Source organism: Erinaceus europaeus, chromosome 17 (assembly GCF_950295315.1).
Source record: "Erinaceus europaeus chromosome 17, mEriEur2.1, whole genome shotgun sequence".
In the NCBI taxonomy this organism is placed as follows: domain Eukaryota; kingdom Metazoa; phylum Chordata; class Mammalia; order Eulipotyphla; family Erinaceidae; genus Erinaceus; species Erinaceus europaeus.
The window spans coordinates 13476918-13496044 of NC_080178.1; the positions used below are offsets into that span (position 1 = coordinate 13476918).

At 40.1% G+C, this 19127-nt stretch overlaps 1 protein-coding gene across 1 annotated transcript; it reads left to right on the forward strand.

Moving 5' to 3' along the window:
* The first annotated feature begins 6479 nt into the window (after positions 1 to 6479).
* On the forward strand, positions 6480 to 7685 carry LOC103109993 (olfactory receptor 4C5-like). Its single transcript, XM_007519133.2, has one exon. The coding sequence runs from the start codon at positions 6747 to 6749 to the stop codon at positions 7683 to 7685; it is 939 nt and encodes a 312-aa protein (XP_007519195.1). The 5' UTR covers positions 6480 to 6746.
* The last annotated feature ends 11442 nt before the right edge of the window (positions 7686 to 19127 follow it).

Below are 19127 nucleotides of genomic sequence, written 5' to 3' on the forward strand. Positions count from 1 at the left end.
AAGAGAGAGAAAAGGGAGAAGATAAGAAGAAGAGTTGTAATTAAAGAGCAGTGCGAGGAACTTCCCAAATGTGTATCAGTGAATTAAAAAAAAAAAAAAAAAAAACCCTGTTAGGTGGTATGGGGTATCCTGCTAGTAGCTGGTCCCAGGCACTGCTTATGGGGGGGGGGCGGGCGGCGGGAAGGATGTATGCTTGAAAATTAAAAGGAAGAAAAAAGAATTTTTTCCCCCTACTCTAATTCTTAATCCAAATTAAGTTATAGACACATCCTTGGTATGACCGTTATGGCCCCTTATTGGCTGGCCTGCTAAAGGCAGAAAATCCTATTGTTTACACGAGATGTGTCCGGAGCTCAAAGGCTAGCCGCTTCTCCGGGCGCCATCTTCCGGGAAACCCCGCCCTCCAGACTTTTTTAAAGGATTTCTCAAAAATGAAAACTAGCTCCAAGTCCTTTGATCCAATGAGAGCTATACTCAAGAAGTATTTGGATCCACCCTCAGGGTCGCGGTGGACCCTCGCGACTCCCAAGAGGCAGCCCCCGAGCTAAAGTGCTCTCTCCCGGTCCTCTGCCCGCCGGGCTCTGCAACCGGCGGAGGAGCCGCCTTCCCGGGCGGGCAGGGGACAATGCCCGGCGCACTCGCCTTGCGTTGCGCCGCCTGGGAATTCTGGAGCCCCGCTAGTCCGTGTCACCTTTGCTCTAATTGTTAACCCAAATTAAACTGTAATCACTTCTTTGGTGCCCCCCCCCTTATTGACTGGCCTGCTAAAGGCAGAAAATCCTACCGTTGCCGACGATGCTATCAGAGCACTCGCTGTCAGGATTTCTCAGGCCGCCGCCATCTTACCTCCTCCCATTTTCTGACCTCTTGAAGTGAATCTGCAATGCCCAGGACCTTGAGGAATTCAAACCTCAGAACGATGCCACGGCCTTCAATAATACAAGCGGGAGTCGGGCTGTAGCGCAGCGGGTTAAGCGCAGGTGGCGCAAAGCGCAAGGACTGGCATAAGGATCCCGGTTCGAGCCCCCGGCTCCCCACCTGCAGGGGAGTCGCTTCACAGGCGGTGAAGCAGGTCTGCAGGTGTCTGTCTTTCTCTCCCCCTCTCTGTCTTCCCCTCCTCTCTCCATTTCTCTCTGTCCTATCCAACAACAACAACAACAATAATAGCTACAACAATAAAACAACAAGGGCAACAAAAGGGAATAAATAAATAAAATAAATATTTTTTAAAAAATTTTTTAAAAAATCAATAATACAAGCAAGCCACCCTATCTCAAGCACTGTACTTCTCAGCTATTTCAGGTTACTTTCCCAATCCAAAGCCCACAGACCACCACTAGGTGGAAATTCTAGCATCACTTGCAGACGAATTATTCAGAAAATAGAATTTTTTTCCTAATGACTCTTTAAGAACTGAGAAGCAGATCATACAGTCTTTCTCTTGTGTTATTAGCTACCATTGTGTCCATGTCCATCACTAAAAAGAGAGGAGTATTGCCACAGTTGCTTTGGGCTAATCCAGATTTATACCTGTGGTCCAGAGATAGACTTTCTGACACACAACCAACTAATACCAGGATAAGTGATTTTATTAAAATCAAATAAAATGAGCCTAGGAAGTGGTGCAAGGAAAAGGCTTGTACTCTCAGGCATGAGCTCTGGAGTTCAATCGCCAGTATCCGGAGTTTATCTCCAGAGTAATAGCCTGGTTCTCGTTCTCTCTCTCCCTTCTCTCTCTCTCTCCCTTCTCTCTCTCTCCCTCCCCCCCCCGTATCTGTCTCTCTCTCTCTTTCTCTCTCATAAACTGAAAGGGAGAGAGAAAGAAAAGGGGACCAGGTGATGGTGCATCTGGTTGAGTGTATGTTACAATTCTCCAGGTTCTGGGTCAAGCCCCTCCCTGCTCCTCACCTACCTGCAGGGGAAAGTTTCACAAGTGGTAAACAGTGCTTCAGGTGTCTGTCTCTATCCTTCTCTCTCTCCCCACCCCCTTCCTCTCAATTTCTTCTGTCCCTATCCAATAAATGAATAAAATAGCTTTAAAATAAAATAATCAATAAAAATAGAAAAAGAGGTAGGAAAAAGAAAGTGTCATGTGACGAATACCCTATAAAAGAAGAAAAACAGAAAAAACTGGAAATGGCTATTCTGTGGGCACCTAACAATGTCAGCCATACCTATAAGCCTCTATTGATGACACTCCTTTCTCATATCTATAACTTCTCATTCTTTCGCTTCTCGCTCCTTTTTTGTCTTTTCTTGATGTTCTCCCCCTTCTTTGCCTCCTACTTTACTTCCTCCTTTTCCTTCCCCCTTCTTACATTCCACTCATTCTTTCCTATTTTACCTTTTTAAATGTTCCCCAATGCATTTATATATGTTCAAGTTCCTCCTATCTCGACAACATTTATTCTCAACCCCAATGTCCCACATCAGTGATTAACTCTCATAAAAACTCTGTGAAGTAGTAGTATAACCTCTACTTCGCGCAAAGGGAAACTGAGACACAGAGAAGTTGAGTAACTTACACAAGATCACAGAGCTTAGCTAGGATTTAATACATAATAGAATAGTAACCAGTATCATAGTAGTGGAAAATGCAAACTTTTCTCAATTTACTCATGCTTTTTGAGTATTTTATTTGTATGATGCACTAATTGGATTTCTCTCTTTTTAATTATTTTATTATCTTTTATTTATTTGTTTATTGGATATAGACATACAGTAATAGAGAAGGAGAGAGACAGAGAGACACCTGCAGTACTGCTTCACCACTTGCGAAGCCTTCTGCAGATGGGGACTGGGGGCTAGAACTCAGGACCTTGTGCATTGTAACATATGCACTCAACCAGGTGCGCCACCACCCAGCCCCTCTCTCTATGTTATCTTTTGATATTCCTCCACATAATCTCAGTTAATTTAAGCTGTTTTTATAGTGTATGGTAAATTAAGTGAAATTTCATAAACATAGTCATAGAAATCCTACTGACAATCCCCCCTTCACCCTCTGGTCACAGATGTCATGGTCACAAGAGAAAAAGTATAAACTGGGGTAGTTGCCATCTTGCTTAAAGTTATTAATTTTAATCATCTGGGACTGAGAGGCCAGATTCTCTCTATCTTCTTGCTCTTGAGTGATGCTTATTTAAATTTCTCTGAAACCACACATGAAAATGTTGGTGAGAAAAGGAAGTCCATACAAACATAGACATCCATGGATCACAGAAGCTGCTACTTCTGAGTTTCCAATTGGACCTAAGCTCCCAGGAACCAGAGGAGGTAACTCCAGGCTTAATGAAAAAAAAAAAGGCTTTAAAAGCTAATGCAGTAGTATTCCACAGTGGATTTTATTTGTTGCTAATTTTAAAAGGTATTGATTTATTTATATCCATTTATTTATTTATATGAGTGAGAGATGCAGAAAGACCAGACCACTGCTCAGCTTTGGTTCATGGTGATGCTTGGGATTGAACCTGAGACCCTGGAGCCACAGGCATGAGAGTTTTTTACATAACCACTATGCTGTCCACCCAGTTGTTGTCCACCTCGTTGTTGCTAATTTTATGGTGTTTTAAACCCTTAATTTTTGTACTTTAAGATAGCTTGTTATTTTTAGGTGTTTAAATCAGGCTAAATCTTCACTCCACTGGCTTCTATAATCTATTTCACCTGACTCCACAAGAAAGATTGGTAAGTGTGTAGTAATTTGGAGAGTACTGTTCAACTGTTCCATTTCCTCCCCTCAATTTCTTTTGAAACCTAATGCTTTAGAAGCTGTCAGATGAAACAAATTCACTGTCTGAACTGGGAGACTAGTGTACCACACTCAGAGTGTCATCCTTTAAGTAAAAAAATAAGCATAACTCATGACTCCATGCTACTTTGAAAGTCTCAGCAACCCTTCGCAAGTCACTGAGTGACAAAAAGAAACGCGTCCCACCTGCAGGGGGTCTGCTTCATGAATGATGCATGAAGCGAGTCTATGGATGTCTTTTTCTCCCTCTATCTCCCCATGCTCTCTCAATTTTTCTCTGTCCTATATAATAAAAATTAGACAAAAAAAAAAAAGAAAATGAAAAAGAAGTTTGCTTAAGGTAAAATGAGCAAGCCTGCAAAGCAACAGTTAATGGCAAGTCAGTGAGTACCGTTTCCATGCAAGACCTACTCTACAAATAATAAATAGTCTGACAGAAAACAAACCTGTTATTATTTTTCCAAATACATTCCAAGAGGTAATTACAATCTGTGATTTTTTAGAAGTATTTTTTATATATTTATTTTCCCTTTTGTTGCCCTTGTTGTTTAACATTGTTGTGGCTATTATTGTTGTTGTTACTGATGTCGTTATTGGATAGGACAGAGAGAAATGGAGAGAGGAGGGAAGATAGAGAGGGGGAGAGAAAGACAGACACCTGCTTCACTACTTGTGAAGCACCTCCCCTGCAGACTGGGAGCCGGGGGCTCCAACCGGGATCCTTAAACTGGTCCTTGCGCTTTACGCCACGTGGAGCTTAACCCGCTGCGCCACCACCGACTCCCAGAAGTTTTTTGTTTTGTTTTAAATCAAGGTCTTCAACTTAACAGCTGAGTTAGACTTTTTAATATTATTTGTTTACATTTTGTTCTCGCAGATGACTAATCATGAGATGTGTATATAGTTTAGTCTTAAGATGTTTATCTTTTGAGTCAGCGAGATAACTCACTTAGAAGGGTGCCTGCTTTGCTTGTTTGTAACCCCGGTTTGAACCTGTCCCCAACTACAATGGGAAATCTTCAGACCTCTGGTGTCTTTCCTTCTCTTACTCTGCCACTCTCTTTCTATCTAGAAAAGTTAGTTCAAAGCAGTGAAATCCTAGTGACAAAAAATTATTATCTTCTAAATAGCTTCAGGAATTTTTAATTTTCTTTAATCTGAGTTTTAATTGGCAAAATGCTCCCTGAAAGTTAAACATAACAGAAAGTCTAGAAACAGTAAATTCTAGAATTTCAAATAAATCTGGAGGATTTTGCATTGCAGTATGCTGCTTTATCCTCTTCAGGATCTCCCTCACTCTTGTTTGATGATATTGTTAGACAAGTTGGTTTCTTGAAATATAAGGTTGCAGTCCCAATGCCTGGGACCCTCAAATATTCACTTAGTTCAGTATTTTCTCAAATATAGCTAGAGCAACCCACATACCAAACAAAATTCACTTGATACTTTACATTAACCCTGAAACAAGTTTTAAAAATAGTAGTAATACAGAACAGGAACTGGACGTTAGTACACCTGGTTGAGCGCACATGCTACAATGCACAAGGGTCTGGGTTAGAGTCCCCTGGTCTCCACCTGCAGAGGGAAAGCTCTGCAAGTGATAAAGCAGCAGGTCTGCAGGTGTCTCTCTGCAGCTCTCCCTCTCTATTTCCTCCCTTCCTGCTTACTTTCTTTTTTTAATATTTATTTATTCCCTCTTGTTGCCCTTGTTTTATTGTTGTAGTTATTATTGTTGTTATTGATATCGTTGTTGGATAGGACAGAGATAAATGGAGAGAGGAGGGGGAGACAGAAAGGGAGAGAAAAAGATAGACACCTGCAGACCTGCTTCACTGCTTATGAAGCGACTCCCCTGTAGGTGGGGAGCCAGGGACTCCAACCGGGATCCTTACACCAGTCCTTACAGTTTGTGCCACCGGTTCTTAACTCACTGTGCTACTGCCCAACTCCCCCCTCTTTATTTCTGGCTGTCTCTATCCAATAAATAAATAAAGATAATTTTTAATTTTTAAAATTAATAATAATGGAGAACTTCACTACTTAGACTCATATGTCCTAGTGGACTAAAGAAGAAACACAGGATGTAAACATTTATGAATTCTAGTGACTGTAATCCTCTTCCCATTCCAGGTCCTCTTTTTGATTTCTACTTTTCTGTGGGATAAACTGTTATGGTAACTGTTGGGAAAATATTCATGTATGTACAATTACAAGAAAGGTACCAGGTATGACAATAGATGTGCTTTGTAGGTGAATGTGTATATCTTTGCCTGTGTGTGTGTGTGTGTGTGTGTGTGTGTGAGAGAGAGAGAGAGAGAGAGAGAGAGAGAGAGAGAGAGAGAAACAGAGGGAGAGAGAAAATGAGAAAGAAAAAAGGAATTGGTACTCATTATATGATTAACAATATGGTCCAACATTAAATCTTGGGTTTACCTGCTTGAAAATATCCATCAGGACCTTGACAAATTTATGTTAAGTGAAATAAGTCAGAAACAGAAGGATAATCTCACTCTCAGGCAGAAGTTGAAAAACAAGATCAGAAGAGAAAACACAAGTAGAACCTGAACTGGAGTTGGCGTATTGCACCAAAGTAAAAGACTCTGGGGTGGGTGGGTGGGGGGAGAATACAGGTCCAAAAAAGATGACAGAGGATCTAGTGGGGGTTGTATTGTTATATGGAAAACTGGGAAATGTTATGCATGTACAAATTACTGTATTTATAGTCAAATGTAAAACATTAACTCCCTTATAAAGTAATTTTTTTTAAAAAAGTTATCAAATAGTGGTATTTTAGAGTGGACAGTGGTGCACAAAGTAGCACACACAAAAAAAAAAGAAAGAAAGAAAGAAAGAAAGAAAATGTCCATCAGACTTCTTGAAGATATTTCTGATAGAAAATATTTGCTTGTTAACATTTTATCTCCCACCATTCCAATCTGTGTGTCACCCACAGATAAATCAAGTATCGAGATTCCAAAGTAGATTGATAGAGCAAATGAGAAATGTGACAGAATTCATCCTGCTCGGCCTCACCCAGAACCCACACATGCAGAAACTTCTATTCGCCGTGTTTATCACCATCTACTTTCTCACTCTAGCAGGCAACGTTCTCATTATAGTGACAGTCACCGCCAGCCCTGCCCTGGGTTCCCCCATGTATTTTTTTCTGTCCTTCTTGTCCTTCATCGATGGCTGCTGCTCTTCTACCATGGCCCCCAAAATGATAATTGACTTACTCGCTAAAAAGAAAACCATCTCCTTCAGTGGGTGCATGACTCAGCTCTTTGCAGAGCACTTTTTTGGAGGAGTGGAGATCATCCTGCTGACAGTGATGGCCTACGACCGCTACGTGGCCATCTGCAAGCCGCTGCACTACATGATCACAATGAACAGGCGAGTGTGTGGTCTCCTGGTGGCTGTGGCCTGGGTTGGCGGATTCCTTCATGCTCTTATCCAAATTCTTTTCATACTCTGGTTGCCCTTCTGTGGTCCCAATGTCATTGATCATTTCATCTGTGACCTTTTCCCTCTACTAAAACTCTCCTGTATTGATACTCACACCTTTGGACTTTTTGTTGCAGCCAACAGTGGACTGATGTGTCTGCTCATTTTTTCAATGCTTATCACCTCCTATATTCTCATCCTTTGCTCCCTCAGAGCCCACAGCACAGAAGGGCAATGGAAGGCTCTCTCCACCTGTGCCTCACATGTGACTGTTGTCATCCTGTTCTTTGTGCCTTGCATATTTGTGTATCTTCGGCCCATGGTCACCTTCCGTATTGATAAAGCAGTGGCTGTGTTTTATACAATGATCACACCCATGTTAAACCCTTTAATCTATACTCTTAGAAACTCAGAGGTGAAAAATGCTATGAGGAATCTCTGGAGCCAAAAAGTAGTCCTGGGTAGCAATTCATGTGAATACAGAAGATAAAAAAATATATATATTTATACTTTAAGAACAAGTGGGGCTTACAGAAAGAATAATGAGGTACCAGGCTGTGGTGCACCTGGTTAATCATACACACTACAGTATGCAAGGATCCAGGTTCAAGCCCCTGGTCCCCAGGGGGGGAAAGCTTCATGAGTGGTGAAGCTGTCTCTCTATCTCTCTCCCTCTCTTTTTTCCCCTCCTCTCTCAGTTTCTGTCTCTTTCCAATAATAAATAAAATTTTAAAAACTACAGAAATAATGGTCTTGAAATAAAAATATTCTACTGAGTATCATATATTCCCCTTTGCTTTCTGAATCTTTAGTGGGTTATTGCATTAAAATGTCAATATTTAATTAAATGATGATTTAACTATATTCTAGCTGGAAACCTCTTCACATCTACAAATCATTAGTCAAAGAGAATTGTGAACTACAGTAAAAATATCTCCATATATAGAAAACCTCTATGCATGTGTATTTGGCAGAGTAATTTCCTATAATGTCTCAGGTTCTCAGGTATTGATAATAGATAATAAAATCTATAGGCCAATAATGAAAATGTCTAAGCAAAAAAAAAAAATCTAACAGCTAATAGTTTCTTAGAAGAGCAGTTTCAATATCTAAAAATTGTAATCAAGATTTATTATTGCGAGAGATAGTAGTCAACTAGAAATGAATAGGTTTGAGAAAAGAAAGCATCATTGAAGCAGAACTCATTGCAACATTAATGCTATCATCACACAGTTGGAAGGGGAACAATTCTAATCTTACTTTCTTTCTTTTTTTTTATTTTTGTCTTTTCATTGCCAGGGTTATTTTGGGACTCAGTTCCTGCAATATGACTTCACCATTCTTCGTGGTCATATTTTTTTTCTAATAGAGAAAAAGAACGGGAGAGAAGAGAGACAGACAGATACCTGCAGCGCTGTTCTAGCTCTCATAGTGCTTCCTCATTGCAGGTATGGGCTGGTCCCTTGAACTTGGGCCCTCAGCATGGCAACACTGCACTTTACAGAGTACATCATCATCCAGCCCAATAACAGTATTATTTTTTAAAAAATATTTTACTCAGGAGCTGGGCAGTAGCGCAGCAGATTAAGTGCACGTGGCACAAAGCTCAAGGACCAGAGTAAGGATCCCGGTATGAGCACTGTGGTGAAGTAGGTCTGCAGGTGACTTTCTCTCCCCACCTTTGTCTTCCCCTCCTCTCTCTACTTCTCTCTGTCCTATATAACAATGATGACATCAATAACAACAACAATAGTAACAACAACAACAATAAAAAGGGCAACAAAAGGGAAAATAAATATTAAAAATTAAATAATATATATATATTACTCATTTATTTATTAATTAGAGGCAGAAATTAAGAGAGAAGGGAGAGACAGAGAGAAAGAGAGATACCTGTAGCACTGTTTCACAACTTGTGTAGGTTTCCCCCAGGCAGGTCAGGAGTAGGGGAGTGACCCCAGGTCCTTGTGCCTGGTAACGTGTGCATTCAACTAGATGTGCCACCACCCTGCCCTAATGACTTCTCTGCCCAAAGACTGAGAAGGATAGAAAAGTCTTTCAGTATAGCTGTAATAATGGCAGAATATAATTTGTGGAGCCCTTTTTAAGTTTCGTTAAAGACCACACAAAGTCAATATTATAAGATGCACTAGGGTCTTAAGTAGTAGAAGCAAAATATTTTAGTAAAAAAAAAGTTGATAATACATGAATAATAAAGACAGAAATGTGCACATACAAATTAGAATTCAGGCATCTATTATAAGGACATTAAAACACCAATTTGAAAGGATATGTGAAACCCTATTTTCATAGCTGCACTATATGAATAAACCCAATCTAGAATCAATCAAAATGTCCAAGGAGAGATGACTGGATAAAGAAGTTATAGATATATGTTCAATTGCACATTACATTGCAATCACACACACACATACACACACACACACACACACACACACACACACACACACACACTGCAATTGTATCATTTAAAGCAAAACAGACAGACAGGAGATGGTTATGCAAAGTGAAATAAATAAAGAGTGAAAGGCAACTGCCAGAAAGTTTTTCTCACATGTGGAATATAGGTGACTAAAGCAAACAAACAAACAAAAAAAGGTGCACAGGAAAAGGTTAGACAGCAGTTTACACAATGGATTTTCATGCCAGGGTGACTCAGAGGTCCCTTGTTTAAGTTCCAGCACCACCACAAGCCTGCACTGAGTAGTGCTCTGGTTAAAAAAATAAACAAGAACCAAACTATCCTCTTTATTGTGAGCACTATGAGGTTTAAGGAGGTGTGAGGGCCACAGGACTTTGGTGGAAGGTAGGGTGACATGCAAACGCCATGTATTGAGTGTTAAACTATATACCTGATACCTCAGAAGTGTGTAAAATACTGGTAAATCACTAATAGTAAAGTTTAATTTAAAAGAAAACAATTGGGAACCGGATGGTGTAAGAAGCATAGTGTATAAAGTGCCAAGGACCCGAGCAGAGATCTGGGTTCAAGTTCCCACTCCCCATCTGCAGTAGGAAGTAGCAAAGCCGGTCTACAGGTGCCTACATTTTTGTCTCCCTCTTTGTCTCCCCCCTCCTCTCTCAATTTCTCTCTGTCCTATCCAATCAATGGGAAAAAATGGCCATCAGGAACAGTAGATTCATAGTGCCAGTGGAGGTAAACAAACAAACAAACAAATAAATAAATACAATTGAACTTGCAATATCAGAACAAATGTGAAATTATTTTAAATTATCATAGGAAATTATTTGAGATATAGATACACTGCAATCATAAGAAAAATAATCCTCATCACCTTCCCAGACAATAATTAGGATCCACCTACATATCAGACTTCAAGCTCAGGCCAAAAAAAACAACACTAGTACAGTCACAGGCCCTTTGGAATATAACTAAAATATGCCTACTAGCTATCTACAAAATGGAGGGCCCCCAACTCTTCATCTGTACTATTCCAGCCTTTAGGTCCATGTTTGGTCAACTATTTGTTTGGCTTTGTATGTTAACTCTTTGTCAACCACCAGGTTCCAGAGGCTAGCATGATGCCAACCAGACTTCCCTGGGCAGATGAACCCAACAATATATCCTGGAGCTCCACTTCCCCAGAGCCCTTCCCCACTAGGAAAGAGAAAGACAGGCTGGGAGTATGGATCGACCTGTCAATGCCCATGTTCAGCAGGGAAGCAATTCCAGAAGCCAGACCTTCCTTCTTCTGCATCCCACAATGACCTTGGGTCCATACTCCCAGAGGGTTAAACAATAGGCAAGCTATCAGGGGAGAGGATGGGATACAGAGTTCTGGTGGTAGGAATTGTGCGAAGTTGTACCCCTCTTATCCTATGGTTTAGTCAGTGTTTCCTTTTTATAAATAAAAAATTAAATTAAAAAATAAAAAAAGAAAATGAAAAAAAATCCTGATAAAAGAAATGAATCAATATCTGGGCCAGAACTGAATTCCTACAAACTATAACCATGTCAAGTCTACCGTATCTAGAACTAAATCAAGCTCAAATGACTCCTAAGTTATGTTTATACCTTATTTAAGTATATATTCCATACAGATAACTACTCAGTAGCTTAGCTACTGATTCATCCCAAATGGGAGATTAGATATCCTCAAAAATGGCCAATTCATGTGCTGATCACTAAGAATTCATATATTTCTGTATTTCTAAGAAAGAAGCCTTTTTGTAAGTAAAACTGGGGAGGGGAATGCCACAATTCAGGCTTTCCCCTATTGGAGTAACAATGATTTACAGCACTGTATATATTTTAGGCTCACAGTTATACAACTGTATTCTACAGATTAGAAGATTAGTAATTAGTTACTCTAAAGATGAATATTCTACAGATAAATACCAAAAATACAACCACTCACCATCGACTTTTGCTCGCACCCATTAACTCCTTTTTATTTACATGACTTCCTATGAGTGAGTATTTGGAAAACATATGCAAGTAGCAGTATGATAAAAAATCAAATTCAAAGACCAGAAGATAGCTCAGGGAGATACTGGCTTCCATCATCCGCACCACATAAGAGTACCATGGGTAGTGCCCTTGGTAGAACAGTGCTTTGGTGTCACTGATCTCTCCTTTCCTGACATCTATCTCCTCTCTCTCAAAAGGATGTTTTTTTTTTAATTAATTAATTTATTTATTTTTCCTTTTGTTGCCCTTGTTGTTTTATTGCTGTAGTTATTATTGTTGTTGTTGTTGATGTCGTTGTTGTTAGATAGGACAGAGTGAAATGGAGAGAGGAGGGGAAGATAAAAAGGGGGAGAGAAAGACACCTGCAGACCTGCTTCACCGCCTGTGAAGCAACTCCCCTGCAGGTGAGCAGCCAGGGGCTCCAACCGGGATCCTTAAACTGGGCTTGCACTTTGCGCCACATATGCTTAACCCCTGCGCTACTGTCCAACTCCCTCTCAAAAGGATATTGACCAGCCATCAAGAAAACACCTGCTTTGCCATGCACATATCAGATGTCAGCCCAGGCCCCAGTGCACCGTGGAAAGTTTTGGTACGGTGGTGCCGGACCTTTTCTCCCTCTTTTTCTCTGCCTCTCTTTTTTCTATCCGAAAATGTCATCCCAGAGTTTTGATGTCCCAGCAACAACAACAAAACACCACCAATAACAAAATTTGGCTTAGGTAAACAACCCACCTCTATTCACATATGTGTGTATTGGATCCTGAGTTTGATCTCCAGTACCACCTACACTAGAGCTTACTCTCTTATCCTCTTTTTCTCTGTGTCCTCATTAAATAAAAATGAATAAATTCACAAAAATGAAAGTGAGAAGGCCAAGTAGTTGTACACCCAGCTAGGCACACACATTTCCAGGAGCAAGGATCAGGGTTTGAGGCCCCGTTCCCCACCTGCAGGGGGTTCACTTCATGAGAGGTGAAGCAAGTCTGCAGGTGTCTTTCTGTCCATCTCTGTATCTCCCTGTCCTCTCTAAATTTCTCAAATTTCTCTCTGTACTACCTAATAAAAATTAGAAAGGAAAAAATATGGCTGTCTTGAGCAGGATTCATAGTGCCAGCACCAATCCCCAACTATAACACTGGAGGGGAAACAAAGAAAGAGAAGAAAAGAAAAGAAAAGAAAAGAAACAGATATTATCTTACAGTGTACAAAAAAAAAAAAAAAATCAACTGGGGGTGGGGCGGTAGCAGCGGTTAGTTAAGTGCACGTTGCGTGAAGCCCAAGGACCAGATCGACGTAAGGTTCTGGGTTTGAGCCCCAGCTCGCCACCTGCAGAGGGGGTCGCTTCATGGGCAGTGAAGCAGGTCTGCAGGTGTCTGTCTTTCTCTCCCCGACTCTGTCTCCCCTCCTCTCTCGATTTCTCTCTGTTCTATCCAACAACAATAGCAATGACAACAATAATAACAACAACATTTCAGAAAGGGGGCTCCATTTTACTCTCTCCCTCAGCACATGAGGTATTGAAGGACTAGCTGAACCCTACTCAGATTTACTTACTTTAAACATGACAACAAAACCTAAATAGCAAAAGCAAAAGTGGAAAATAGAAGCAGGTCAAACTAAACAACTTCTATAAACCGAAGATAACAGAATAAAAAGATAATCAATAGAATAGGAGAAATTATTTTAAAATCATATATTCTATGTAGTAATATAAACATGTATAAAGAACTCATACAACTCAATAACAAAAAGAGGCCAACTTTTAAAATGACAAAGACTTGATTAACTATTTTACATGGTGGTGATGGTTGTACAACAGTGTGAATGTACTTAATCCTACTGAGCTCTATGGCCAAATATGGTGAAAATAGATCATTTTACAATATATATCATCACCAATAAATCTCGGGAACCGATTCTGGGTGACGATGACAGCAAAAAGGTGAAAAATTGACTAATGAACATAGACTTTCTGGATCTGAATCTCAGAAAGGTGCTTTTGATTTAAATATAAAAGTTAACATAAAATAAGTATCTGAACAGGGTACAGCCAACCCTTCAATAGACAGAGGCTGAGGGAGAGAGTAGATTTGACTAATCAATAGCTACTGTATGACACTACATTATAGTGCCTAACTCTAAATCCCCTTGTTTCTCTCTCTGTGGATAGAAAAGAAAGTTATATTTCCCTCAATATATTCTCAGAATCTGTTTGCCAGGTACTCACCCTAAAGGGAACTACTATGTGTATGTCTTTGGTACCTGAGAATCCTGTAGCTGTCTCTTAAGTCAGTCACCACTAAAGACATCACAGTCTCCCAGGATATCAGGCACATAAAAAGTGAAAAAGATTAAAAGACACAGAATTTGGAAACTAAACAACATGCTCCTTAAGAACCATTGGGTCAGAGACTCACTCAAGCAGGAAATTCAAATGTTCCTGGAAACTAATGAAAATGAAGACACAACCTATCAAAATATTTGGGACACAGCTAAAGCAGTACTGAGAGGGAAACTTATAGCCATACAATCACATATTAAACACCAAGAAGAAGCTCAAATGAATGACCTTACTGCACACCTCAAGGACTTAGAGGAAGAGGAACAAAGGAACCCTAAAGCAACCAGAAGGACAGAAATCACTAAAGAAAGAGCAGAAATAAACAACATCGAAAATAAAAGAACCATACAAAAGATCAATGAAGCCAAATGTTGGTTCTTTGAAAGATTAAACAAAATTGACAAACCCCTAGCCAGACTCACCAAACAGAAGAGAAGACTCAAATTAATAGAATTGTAAACGATGGAGGAGATATCACAACTGACACCACAGAAATCCAGAGAATCCTGCGAAACTTCTATAAAGAACTATATGCCACCAAGCGAGAGAATATGGAAGAAATGGAACAATTCCTAGAAACCTATGCACTTCCAAAACTGAACCTGGAAGAACTACAAAATCTAAATGCACCAAAAACAGACAAAGAAATTGAAACCGTTATTAAGAATCTCCCCAACAACAAAAGTCCTGGACCAGATGGCTTCACAAACAAATTCTACAAAACTTTCAGGAAACAGTTAATACCCATACTTCTTAAGCTATTCCATAAGATTGAAGAAACAGGAATACTCCCTTCCACCTTCTATGAAGCCAACATCACCCTGATACCAAAAGCTGATAGGGACAGAACAAAAAAGGAAAACTACAGACCAATATCTCTGATGAACATAGATGCCAAAATATTAAACAAGATCTTGGCCAACCAGATACAGCAACACATCAAAAAGATTGTTCATCATGACCAAGTGGGATTCATCCCCGGAATGCAAGGCTGGTTCAACATGCGTAAGTCAATCAATGTCATTCACCACATCAATAAAAGCAAAGCCAAAAACCACATGATTATCTCAATAGATGCAGAGAAAGCCTTTGACAAAATCCAACACCCATTCATGCTCAAAACTCTACAAAAAATGGGAATAGATGGGAAATTCCTCAAGATAGTGGAGTCTATATATAGCAAACCTACAGCCAACATCATACTCAATGGACAGAAGCTGAAAGCATTCCCCCTCAGATCGGGGACTAGACGGCTGTCCACTGTCACCGTTACTCTTCAACATAGTATTGGAAGTTCTTGCCATAGCAATCAGGCAAGAGAAAGAAATCAAAGGAATACAGATTGGAAGGGAAGAAGTCAAGCTCACTATTTGCAAATGATATGAAAGTATACATAGAAAGACCTAAAGAATCCAGTAGAAAAATACTGGAAGTTATTAGGCAATATAGCAAGGTATCAGGCTACAAAATCAATGTACAAAAATCAGTGGCATTTCTTTATGCAAACACTAAATCTGAAGAAGAAGACATCCAGAAATCACTCCCATTTACTATTTCAGCAAAATCAATCAAATACCTAGGAATAAAGTTGACCAAAGAAGTGAAAGACTTGTATGCTGAAAACTATGAGTCTCTACTCAAGGAAATAGAAACTGATACCAAGAAATGGAAAGATATCCCATGCTCATGGATTGGAAGAATAAACATCATCAAAATGAATATTCTCCCCAGAGCCATATACAAATTTAATGCAATACCCATCAAAGTTCCACCAAGCTTCTTTAAGAGAATAGAACAAACACTACAATCATTTATCTGGAACCTGAAAACACCTAGAATTGCCAAAACCATCTTGAGGAAAAGAAACAGAAATGGAGGCATCACACTCCCAGACCTTAAACTATATTATAAAGCCATCATCATCAAAAGAGCATGGTACTGGAACAAAAAAAGTCACACAGACAAGTGGAACAGAATTGAAAGCCTAGAAGTAAATCCCCACACCTATGGACATCTAATCTTTGATAAGGGGGCCCAAAGGATTAAATGGAAAAAGGAGGCTCTCTTCAATAAATGGTGCTGGGAAAACTGGGTTGAAACATACAGAAGAATGAAATTGAACCACTTTATCTCACCAGAAACAAAAATCAACTCCAAATGGATCAAAGACCTAGATGTCAGACCAGAAACAATCAAATACTTAGAGGAAAACATTGGTAAAACACTTTCCCACATACACCTCAAGGACATCTTTGATGAATCAAACCCAACTGCAAGGAAGACCAAAGCAGAAACAAACCAATGGGACTACATCAAATTGAAAAGCTTCTGCACATCCAAAGAAACTATTAAATAAACAGAGAGACCCCTCACAGAATGGGAGAAGATCTTCACATGCCAGACATCAGACAAGAAACTAATCACCAAAATATATAAAGAGCTCAGCAAACTTAGCACCAAAAAAGCAAATGACCCCATCCAAAAATGGGCAGAGGATATGAAATGAAAACATTCACCTCAGAGGAGATTCAAAAGGCTAACAAACATAAGAAAAACTGCTCTAGGTCTCTGATTGTCAGAGAAATGCAAATTAAGACAACACTAAGATACCACCTCACTCCTGTAAGAATGGCATACATTAAAAAGGACAGCAGCAGCAAATGCTGGAGAGGATGTGGGGACAGAGGAACACTTTTACATTGCTGGTGGGAATGTAAATTGGTACAGCCTCTGTGGAGAGCAGTCTGGAAAACTCTCAGAAGGCTAGACATGGACCTTCCATATGATCCAGTAATTCCTCTCCTGGGGTTATACCCCAAAGACTCCATAATACCCAATCAAAAAGAGGTGTGTACTCCTATGTTCATAGCAGCACAATTCATAATAGCTAAAACCTGGAAGCAACCCAGGTGCCCAACAAAAGATGAGTGGCTGAGAAAGCTGTGGTATATATACACAATGGAATGCTATGCAGCTATCAAGAACAATGAACCCACCTTCTTAGACCCATCTTGGACAGAGCTAGAAGGAATTATGTTAAGTGAGCTAAGTCAGAAAGATAAAGATGAGTATGGGATGATCCCACTCATCAACAGAAGTTGAGGAAGAAGATCTGAAAGGGAAACTAAAAGCAGGACCTGATCAAATTGTAAGTAGGGCACCAAAGTAAAAACCCTGTGGTGAGGGGTAGACATGCAGCTTCCTGGGCCAGTGGGGGGTGGGAGTGGGTGGGAGGGATGGGTCACAGTCTTTTGGTGGTGGGAATGGTGTTTATGTACACTCCTAGCAAAATGTAGACATATAAATCAGTAGTTAATTAATATGAGAGGGGGAAAATCAGTTGTATGTCTCAAAGTTTCTCAAAACACAAACTGAATCTTTTTAATATATAGGCTGTGTATTTGATATGTGGACTCTCTCAAAAGCCTAGACCAAGTAGATTAGAAGCATCCAATAGCACGGCTATATACAAGATACTGGATACTGTACAGCAAACCCTAAGAAAAGGACTTTTCAAAGTTAACCCAATTACCAAATAATGTGATGATAACATTAACTATTGATTGTCTTTTTGAACCCTAAGACAGCAGGAACCTCACATCTCCACTATAGAGCCCCTACTTCCCCCAGTGCTGGAACCCTTGGACAGGGCCCACTTTCCCGTATGCGTCTCCCAATCCTAACCAAATAATATTGCATCCGCCGATCACAACCTAACCAATGCAACGATTGCCACCTCAACATGCTTCACCTCAGACTGTGTCTAGAGACTTCACGTGTGGAATGACAACCCTTCGGCTTCATTACTCGGGTAAGACCTTTCCTTTTATAGTACACTCTAATTTCATCTCAGGTAGTTCACTCTCTAACAAAGTCCCATAACCTAGATATACACCAGTTTCTGTGAGACAGAGCTTATGTTCACATGTATCCATAAACTACTGCAAAATATATACCTGAAAGCAGAAGTACATTAGAGTTTGTAGTGAGTACCTCCCTAACTCTTCCTCTCCACTATTCCAAGCTTGGGATCAATGATTGCTCAACAAATTGTTTGGCTTCGTATGTTAACTCTCTTCTCAATCACCAGGTTCCCGATGCCACCAGGATGCTGGCCAGGCTTCCCTGGACTGAAGACCCCACCAATGTGTCCTGGAGCTCAGCTTCCCCAGAGACACACCCTACTAGGGAAAGAGAGAGGCAGACTGGGAGTATGGACCGACCAGTCAACGCCCATGTTCAGCGGGGAAGCAATTACAGAAGCCAGACCTTCTACCTTCTGCAACCCTCAATGACCCTGGGTCCATGCTCCCAGAGGGCTAGAGAATGGGAAAGCTATCATGGGAGGGGGTGGGTTATGGAGATTGGGTGGTGGGAATTGTGTGGAGTTGTACCCCTCCTACCTTATGTTTTTGTTCATTAATCCTTTTTTAAATAAAAAACTTAAAAAAAAGTGAAAAAGGCATTCTCACTCTAAGGTAACTGTAACATTTAGAACAGTCATGCTTTCAAAGAGAAATGGTTTTCTGAATTCTGATTTAGTCAGAAGAATACCCCATGTCCTAGTACGGACACACCACTGTCAAAATGAGTAACTTTCCTGGTTTTCTCATTTGCCTTACCCAAGTCTCATCCTATCAATTTCCAAAGACATGTGTTTAACTAAAGTTTAGTTGTATTTATGTGTATTTATGTTTTTTTATCACTTTTTAATATTTTTATTTATTCCCTTTTTGTTGCTCGTTTTATTGTTGTAGTTATTATTGTCGTTGTTACTCATGTTGTTGTAGTTGGATAGGATAGAGAGAAATGGAAAGATGAGAGGAAGACAGAGAAGGGAGAAAAAGACATCTGCAGACCTGCTTCACTGCTTGTGAAGCAACTCTCCTGCAGGTGAGGAAAGGGAGGCTCGAACCGGGATGCTTACGGTTCCTTGTGCTTTGCGCCACGTACGCTTAACCCACTGTGCTACTGCCCAACTCCCTTTTTTTTTTTTATCATTTTTATTGGGAAAAGGGGGCTAACGGTTCACAGTACAGTTGTTGACATACGGGTGCAATTTCTCTCCGTGATGAGCTGCATTTCTAAAAGCGGTCTCTAGTGATGATTCTACGTACCAAGTGTGAGAAAAATGA